The following is a 9,918-nucleotide window of genomic DNA, read 5'->3' as shown; positions in this document are numbered from 1 at the left end:
TGCGTCTGGCTTAGGTCTGGCTGCTGTGCTCAGCTCCTTCCCGCTGTGGACCTGGGCTTGGATTGGGTCTGGGGGTTCCTGGAACTCGGCAGAAATTCCTACTCGGCGGGAGGGGTGGGGACGTACCCTGTTTTCATTTTAAGACAGGTTCTTGCTAAGTCACTGAGTTGCCTATGCTAGGTTCAAATTTGCAAACCTCCTGCCTTGACTTCCCAGTGCTGCAAGTACAGGCATGTGCCACTACACCCAGCTTATTACTGCTGTATTATTGCACTGTAATAATGGAGATTATTGTTTTTATTCCCTAATAAAATCCTAGATTTTTATTCCCTAATAAATATCTGGAGAAAATGCGCATGTATGCTTTCTGTTGGAAGTACTCAATTTGCCCTGCTTATGATCAGAGCTATTAGCACTTCCTTGAATCTTAGTTCTGGACAAAGTAAACAATGTTAGCACAGAGAAAAAGGGACCTTTTTTTTTTTTTGCCAAAGAAAAATTTAAAAATTGAGTACAGTTGTTAATATATTTGTGTTATGTATAAATCATATATTCTTGTAAGTTTCTCTTTACATGGTTCTGGATAAATCTTTTTCTTTGTCACAATTATTGAATGAGTGGTTTGACTCAATTTGGAATTATACTTTGAACATCACTTTCCTTTACTTAAAAAGGATTTAAATTGTATTACAGTGACTTCTGCTTTTAGTAAAGGTTTTGTTGAGAAATTTTGTTACTTTTGTTGCTGTTTAAAATCTTGATCTTTAGTCTATTACCAGTTTTCTTCCTCAGCACAGTCTCTCTCATGTTCCTCTTATCCTAAATAATTTATCAGATAACTTTTGCTTCCAGTGGGTATTCACAAATATATACAGACAGTTTTAGTGATTACAGTGATTAGGGATACAAGGAAGGTGTTATGACATGTAGGGTTTGAGAGTCATGAGGTGTATTTTCTTCCAGTGCTCCAGTGGGACCATATTTATTCAGATGTGTCCATCTTTGAAAAATGTGATCCTGGGAAAATACAAAAATAATTATGAATTTGTTGATTCTGGTGTATGATAAAAGAAACATTGTTTATAATGTTGCAGACATGCTAAGTTAAACAATGAGGGAATAAACTGTAAATGAGAGGGTATAAGTAGCAATGGAAAAAATTACTGTGTGAAACAGAGCCATTAAGAAACCACCTGTTGCTGTATTTTTGCTATGCTGCTGCTTTTGGTTTCGAGATGGAATTGTCTGTTTAGTATACTTGATAATAATTTGATAACCTTTCCAAGCAGTAGTTGTTCTACTTTAGTAGGTCAAGAGATTGGTAATTCTTCTCTTGAGTAAGGTAACTGTTTGTAATGGTGTACTTCCAAATCCAGACAAATATAAGAAGGCTGGAATATACAGTACTAGTTTAGGGTGGAGTTACGGAATGGAGTAGTTACTGTACTTGTGCAGTTTCATAGTTATTTATTTTTTTAAATTAAAAAAGTCTGTGTGTCTCTCTGGAACAGGGTCTCATGACATAGCTCGGACTCATAGTGGTCCTTCTGACTTAGTCTCCCCAGTGCTGGGATTAAAGGAGTGTGCCTCTATGGCTGGTTTTGGTGCTGGCATGGTCTGCCCAGGGTTCCGGGCCAGCCTGGCACATGGTACGGGGAGTGAACTTGGGTCCTTGCAGGTGCTTAGACCAGCTAACTCCCCAGCTCTCATAGTTATTCCTACTATGTGACTTGTTTGGCAAATGAATTATCAGAATCACATGGACAGATAGCTGTAAGAGCACCAATATTCAGGGATAGAGCTGAGTAGCTTTTGACTGGGCAACATTTTTTCTTGGCTTATATCACTACTTCTGTAGTGTATTTAATCAGAAAAACTTAAAATATGGGGCATTAGGGGAGCAGAAGGGTTAAGACAATGAAGTGGGAAGATATTAAGATAGTTTGATTATTTTCTATTTATGTAATAATTTGAAGCATTTAAAAGTAGGAGTGCAGTCCTCCTTTAATGTGTGTGTGACATACTTTACCTTTCAGAGCCAAAGCCACAGCCGCAGCCACTTCATCAGGGACAGCACAGAATGTCAAATACTGAACAAAATGGGGTAAAAGACAATAATCAACCAAGGCAGCTCTCTCTCCATGATACCAGGCAGCCAAGAAATGAAAAACCTCCTCGTTTTCAAAGAGACATCCAAAATTCAAAGCCAGTTTTGGATGGCAGTGGATTGCCTAGAAATAGAGTTTCTGAAAGACCAGGTATTTCTTCAGGATCTGAAGTATGGGCTGAGGAGAGAATCAAATGTGATAGACCATATTCTCGATATGACAGAACTAAAGGCTCTTCATATCCTCTGAGTTCTTAGCACAGTAATGGTGTTTTTAACAAAAGAGATAATGCTATGCAAACCAGAACAGGAAAAGGTCCATCCTATGCAGAAGCAAAAGAGAATCCACTTCCTCAAGAATTCATAGATTATAATAATCAAAAATGTGGGAAAAGAGAAAGCCAAACTGGTAATCCCGATCATTTTTATGACAGGAAATCACGAACAATAAATAATGAAACTTTCGGTGGTATAAAAATTGAGAAACATTTTAATGTAAATACTGATTACCAAAATCCTGTCCGAAGTAATAGTTTCATTGGTGTTCCAAATGGAGAGACAGAAATGCCATTGAAAGGGAGAAGAGTAGGCCCGATTAAGCCTGCAGTAACTGTCATAGTTGCACCCTATGAAGATAAAATATTTTACAGTAGTGGACCCAAAAGAAGATCTGGGCCGATTAAGCCAGAAAAAGTGCTAGAATCATCTGTTCCTGTGGAGTATGCAAAGATGTGGAAACCTGGAGATGAATGTTTTGCACTTTATTGGGAAGACAATAAGGTATGGATGCTGTAAGCCTGTGCTAATCTTAACAAATGTCACATTCTGTGAGGTTTCACAGAAAGCCATTACTGTGGGACTAAATTTTATTCTACAATTGTACCTGTTTAAAGCCTTTAAATAGACTTTATAGATACATAATTTACAAAAATGAGGAGAAGAATTTTGTTTAATATTTTTTCTGGATAATTGGGTGGACTCTTGCCCCAAAATTTTGCTTAAAGAAGTTTGGTTTTAACTTATGTATCAGAAAAGTATTACAAAGTGATTAAAAATAGTCCACCTTTATTTCCATTATCATTTGCTGAATTATATTTGTTTTTTTTTTTTTTTTTGTAGTTAGATTTTACTGATTCACAAAGAAGAAAGCCAGTATTTTATTTAAACAGTGTACTGTAGTCTTATATTTGGACTTTTAAAAAACTAAAAGAATATGTTGTTCATCTTGTACCAACTAATTTAACAATTATTAGAGTGATAATTTAGACATTCTTTAATTCACCCACTGAGGTGGCCCAAAGGGAAAGAAAGATGAGGAGGCTCAGTGTGCAGTGGATCAGGTAAGAGCTTGGCCAGAGCTGGGAGCCAGCGCAGTGAGAACAGGAAGGGAAGGGGCCCCCAGGCCTGTCAGAGAGGACACAACTTTTCTGTTTGCCCCTCTGCTCAGCGTGTTCTTTTATGCACTACTCTTCTCATCCTTGAAAGGTTGGCTCAGATATCACTTCTTAGAATAAGTATTTTGTATCTCTTGACTCCTCTTTCATTTATGAATCTTTTCCTCAACTAGTGCTTTCTTTACTTACTTTTTAAGACTGTGCAATTTGTAGATTTTTGGTTTTATTCTTGGATTGACATCTCTTTTTTTGTACTTTGAGGCGAAGTTGCTTGAAAGTAGGACTGTGTTTGGTTTCTTCTGTAGCTGTTTCTCCACAGTTTAGGAATTTTGTAATTGTCTGTTTACTCTGTTAGTGATTTAGGAGAGGATACTTAGGAAAGAAATATAGTGGTAAAGGGACTAAAGATATTAGCAAAAACAGATACAAGGGAGTTGCAGGGTTTGGGTGGATGTTAGTTCATGTAAGGATAAAGTATCTGAAATATTTCATAGGATAGTTTTAATTGATAAGGTAAGGAAGTAGTGATGAGTGTGTATGGCTGAAGGGAGGTTGGAGGTAAAGGTAGCTGTAAATTGAAATTCTGACTAAAGAATATGGACTGACCCTTTTGAGAGATGCTATGTAGGAGTTAGGGCCTGGAGTAGGCCCTGTTATGTTCAGGAATGATGAGGTATAAGCATGATGGTAATCGTTATCTGATGGTAGCAACAAACAGGACAAATAGGAATGCTAGATGGCATTGATTGGGAAGCTTTTGTATAAATATGGGATAGTATTTGTTTAGAAGCAGCCTCTCTGACTGTTGAGCCTTTATTCAAGGATAGAAGGGACAAAAGAGGCAAAGTTATGTCTGTTTTTCCCCCTAAAAAAGCAAAAGCTTTCCCAGGAATAGTAACAGACTTTATTTAAATTTCCTTGATTGGAATTTTCATATGACCACTCTCTGGCTATTAGGGAGGCTTAGAAGACAAACACAGACTTTGTTTTGCTTTCCATATTCTTACTTTTCCTAGTGACTTATCTAGACCATTTTCCAAAAATGAAAGCTTGTTTGATTTGGGTAGAGTGATATTCCTTATAGCTACTTTTCTTGTTCTGCAGAGGCAGAAACAAGTGAAGTAGGTAGAAGTTACTAGGTTTTATCAAGCCAGTACTGTCTGCTATAGAGGATTACATGCTTTGTCAGATGTTTTTGTGAAAGGTGAGATGAAGGTGAAAAAAGGTTTTCTGTATTGGACAAAGTGAGGCTGTTTATGACCTTGAAGAGTGAGGAGTTCAAGTCCAGTCATTGTTTATTTTTTTTAAATTAACTTTATTGAGAAAGAAATAGCGATGAGACAGTTACAAAGCAGGTTAGTAAGACAGTTACAGTAATTAATATATTGCATATTGTTGTCTTTGTAGTAGTTATTCATAGTATAAGATCCAGACATGCTATCTTGTCTAAACACTATTAGTACAAATCGTTCTTCTCATTGAACTAAGAGAAAGTAGCTGTATATCTGTCCTAACTACACCCTGAGTGAGCCCCCCAAAAAACAGTCATTGTTTAAAAGGCTTGGTAAATGATTTAGGCTTTCTGTTGAAATCCCATAAGGATTGTACACTAAGTAGTAAAGACGAATGTGAAACAGTTAACTGTTACAGAGCCTAAAAGCAGCCCTTCACAGGATCAAGGATTTCTCCTTGATATCATTGACATGCTTGATATCTGTCTGCCTGCCAGGAGAAGGAATGATTTGAATGAATGACCAGAAAAAAATGAAACAGCAAGGAACAGTAACAGGCCTATGTATTCAGATAGTAGACAAGTTCCTATCAATACTATTGAATTCAACTGTTACCTCTATTAAATATATTTCTTTTTTTAAATAATATTTTTATTTTTTTATATATTTTTTCTTTTTTATTATTTATTTTTAACTTTTTAAAGTTTCTAATACTAGAAGATATCATACAATGTCTTTTTTAATGCAGAAGGTTTTTTTTTTTTTCATCTCCAGATTGCCTCCAGCGCTGGTCTGGGTTGCCTTGAGTATCTGGGAATCGAACCACTGCTCCCAGAGACTGACTGCTTCATTTAAGCAGGCACTTAAGCAACTGAGCTAATGGGCGGGCCCCCAAATAAAGGTTTTTTTTTGGTGGAACCGGGGATTGAACTCAGGCCCATGCCCTTGCCAGGGAAATACTTATTCTACTGAGCCATCCCCCCAGCCCCAGTATATTTCAAATGGTGCCAAAAGCATCTGGAATATAGTGCATTATACTACCCATTGTTTCTATCACTGGGGTATTAGACACTTGCATAATTTTTTTAAAGTAAATACTTGGATTTAAACTGATACAGATGCTTTTCAATTTAGAATGAGATTATACTATTAAGTATTAGAAGTGAAGCAAATAGATACCGTGTGAAAGAAGGAGTTACTCACTTTCTGACCTCTGTTTTAAGAGGCATAAACATGACTATACTAGACAGTGAAGAATAGATAGCTTTCTAATTTTCTAGCTAGAGACAAGGACAGAAATTTAAGAAAAGAAATTGACTACCATTAAGAAACCATCATCTTTTAACTGTATTGTAATGCTATTTTAGAGATAGTCCTTTCTATTAAAAAATTCATCATAATACCTTGCCTTTTAAAAAAGCATTGTTTTCTTAGATCATGAGAGTCTCAAGCAGTTCTTATTCTTCATCTAGATAGCCAAACCTGTTCAAGTCTTCTCTCAACTAGAATATTGTAAAAACCTCACATCAGGTTCCTTGCATTAAACCTCATCCTTCTTTGATTTGTCATTGATACTGCCACCACTGTGATCTTCGTTTTAAGCCATGTTATTCTTCCTAATTAAATTCTTCTACCCATAGTATTGAATACAGATTCTAGCAGGTCTGTATATTCTCCATCATCTGGCCCTTCCTTCCTTACACTAATTTCTCACTGGTTGAAGTGCAAGGACCCAGGTTCAATCCTCAGTACTGCATGTTGTGCCAGTCCTGGAACCAGGTGTGGTGGCGCATGCCTGTAATCCCAGTGCTGGGGAGGCTGAAACAGGAGGATTGCTATAAGTCTGAGCTGTGTAAAGAAACCCTATACCAAATAAATAAATAAATTTAAAAAGTATAGTGAATGTTTAATTTAAAAAATATTACAGTAAAAGACACAGGGCCATTAATCTCCATCAAAATACTTTGCCTCACTTTGAACTTGTTGATTCCTTTATTGTCACCCTGAAGCAATCCTAGAAGTCCTCTTTTGTAAGTATCTTTAGTTGTGCTGTTGTGGGTGCTGTGATGTCGTGAATTGATTCAAAACTTCCTTTTTGTAATCATTCCGGTTTGGGGAACGAGCTTGAAGTCAGATAGTACCAGATCTGGTGAATGAGGTAGTTGAGGATACACTATAGTTTTAAGGAACTTGCTGTTCTGTTGGGTGGCATTTGGCACAGCATGCACTGTATTTCTGACTACACCTCATTAAAAACACTTAAGAGCACTTCTAGAACTGCTTCAGAAAATGAGAGGAGGGCTGGGGAGATGGTCAGTGGAATAAGCACTTTCTTGCCAAGCGCAAGGGCCTGAATTCAATCCTCGGTTCGGCAAAAAAAAGAAAAGAAAATGACAGGAATATCAGGATAAGTGTTCAAATGAAAGTGAGCATTTTGAGGGGGATAAATGGCATTGTGTTTTTTACTATAATAGATATTTTTATTTAGGGAGCCAGGGAGATAGCTTAGCAGCGTAAGAACCTGCCTGGAAAGCACAAGATTCTGAGTTCGATTCCCAGTACCAGAAAAAATTAAAAATATTTTTATTTAAACATACTATTTCTTGATCTTGCATGTGGCTAAACAGTTTTTGTTTTTGAATCTGTTTCATCTATTGAAGTTTTTCATGATCTCTTAAGTTTTATTAAGTGCCATGTGGTCACATATTTAATTATAGTACTTTATAGATTATATAGAAGTTTTTTATAGAATTGAATTTTTAGCTTTATTTGGGGCATGCTTTATTGAATGAGACTTTTACAAACTCACTGTGTTCAGAGCTTTATTCTGGGAGTTAAAGGTACCAACCAGGTGCCTGCTATCCTCATCCTTCAGTAACCCATAGCAGCGTAAGGAATAAAGACTCAGCTTAAGCTCCTAAGTAACCATCAGCGTACTTGATTTTCTAGGACATTGTATGATTGTTGAGCTTATCTGAATTAACATGATTTGGGAAGCTTACTGTTGAAGTGTATAAGCAAAAAAGTTCATGAAACATAATAGTGAAAAGCTAAAAAAATGAAGGAGTGATAAAGAGGAATGTTTAACAAAAATCCTAAGGTAAAGAAAATATCAACATGGTATCTTTGTACTTGTTAGCATCCAGACCTGGAAAATAAGCACTTGGAGTCACTTAAATTTTTGTAATGTGAAATATACTAGTTACTAACGAATCTAAATAAAAACCATCTTTATTTGAGGGTATAGCAGGGTAATTTATTTTTAGAAAAACATAGAAAATGTGATTTTCTTAATCTTTAGCATTTCTTCACTCTAGTGAGCTTATTAAATACTGTTGAGTAGATAGTGTTATAATCAAGAATCTGCCTACATACCACAGTTTGAAGAAGATACACTCTCAAAGCAATTTATTTCTTGTTTCCATTTAAGATTCATTAAACTGCAGTCCGTCCTATAATCAAGGCCTGAATAAGTTGACCTATGTTGGAGAAGTAGATGTACTCTTAGTTTACAGTTAAAGTTTTAAATTGTAGTTAGTACATGATCAATTTCTTATGAGAAAATTTGTTAATGTGTGTCAATCTTCAAACCAAGTAACACTGGGTAATATGAAAATTTCTGATTTTTGTAATGTCTTAAACCCTAGAAATCCTAGATTGAAGTGACATGCTTACTCCTTGTCCAATGTCCTTACCTCACTCCAGCCATCTGGATGACCTCCAGGTCTGGATGCTAACAAGTACAAAAATACCATGTTAACATTTTCTTCACATTAGAAGTTTTGTTAAACAGTGGCCTTTCCTGTTATATACTTGTACTTTTTGTGTAAGAATTACCAATGTTAGTCAGAGAGTTACCTAAAAGTAAGTTTATTTTCTTAAAAATATTACTCCGTGTTACAGTTTACTTCAAGAAGATACATTTCCATCAATCATTGCCTGTATAGACAGCATTGACTGTCACATTTAAAACTCTTTTTTTACCTCCTCAGTTTTACCGAGCAGAAGTTGAAGCTCTCCATTCTTCGGGTATGACTGCAGTTGTTAAATTTATTGATTATGGAAACTATGAAGAGGTGCTACTGAGCAATATCAAGCCCATTCAGACCGAGGCATGGGTATGTGATCCAAATTCTGTACAAAGACATAAGCCCTTTTGAAGAAGTTACTTAGCTTTAAAAGATGAGTCATAATCATACAAATTTGCAAGTGGAAATATATTTTTAATTTGCTTGATATTGGCTACCCCAACATAAAATTTTACTTTTAATACTTACACTGAACTGAAATAAAAATGAATGGGTTTAATTACTTTTCTTGTATGATGTGTTATGTTATGCTTTGAAAATAAGCGCCCTTATTACACGTTGGCCACAAGCTTGTATGTGTAAAAATGGTTTCATGCATATTTCATTCTTCAAAAAGTGTTAACTTTGAATTTTATTAAATTATGTCCAGCAGTTATCAAATTTGACTCTGTTGGATGTATTTATAATGTCTTTTGTTTTTGTTACATGTAAAGTTATGAACACTTTAAATTATGAGAATTCACAATTCATTTACCTCACACATACACAGTACTATAAATATCTCTGATTAATAATTATTTGGCTAGTTATAGTACCAAATGCCTGCCAAAGCTGCGTGCTCATACTGATGATGTAATTTAGAGCTCATTGTCCTCATTGCTTCCATTTTATATAGGGTTTGTATGACTATATAGGTAAGTCTCTACCCACATTAAGGTGGAAACACAGGGACTAAATATATTAGAAGTAATTCCATAAAATATTTTTTTCAGGGGCCAGGGAGATGGCTCAGTGGAATAAGTGCTTCCCTGGCAAGCGTAAGGGCCTGAGTTCAATCCCTGGTTCTGAAAAAAAAAAAAAAAAAATCTTTTTTTCATTTCTTCACTTTACATACCACTGAAAAGGTAACCCAACTGATAAATCCTACTAGAAAAATCAAAGGGCTACAAAGTTAGCTGTTGGTACACTTACTATTATAGCCCTAATTTGTTGTTGCTATTTCCCTAAAATAGCAAAATATACCAGGAAATTATACTTATATACAGTAACGTTCATCATTACAGCATACATTGTCTTTTCATAAAGTGCTTTTAGTTTTGTTCTTATAAATTATTTTATCATGTGTTCACTGGTGCCCTTCTCCTTAAATATAAATA

At 35.7% G+C, this 9,918-nt stretch overlaps 1 protein-coding gene across 1 annotated transcript in view; it reads left to right on the top strand.

Moving 5' to 3' along the window:
* Positions 1 to 9,918, top strand: part of Tdrd3 (tudor domain containing 3) — a 136,346-nt gene that overhangs the window by 75,269 nt on the left and 51,159 nt on the right. Inside the window, 2 exon segments of the mRNA XM_012517180.2 lie at positions 2,037 to 2,887; positions 8,726 to 8,851. Of these exon segments, the coding sequence (XP_012372634.1) occupies positions 2,037 to 2,887; positions 8,726 to 8,851 (977 nt within the window).

This window comes from Octodon degus, unplaced genomic scaffold (assembly GCF_000260255.1).
Source record: "Octodon degus isolate 3935 unplaced genomic scaffold, OctDeg1.0 scaffold00150, whole genome shotgun sequence".
NCBI lineage: Eukaryota > Metazoa > Chordata > Mammalia > Rodentia > Octodontidae > Octodon > Octodon degus.
The sequence above is the reverse complement of the archived record's forward strand: the minus strand, read 5'-3'. Positions and strand labels throughout refer to the sequence as shown.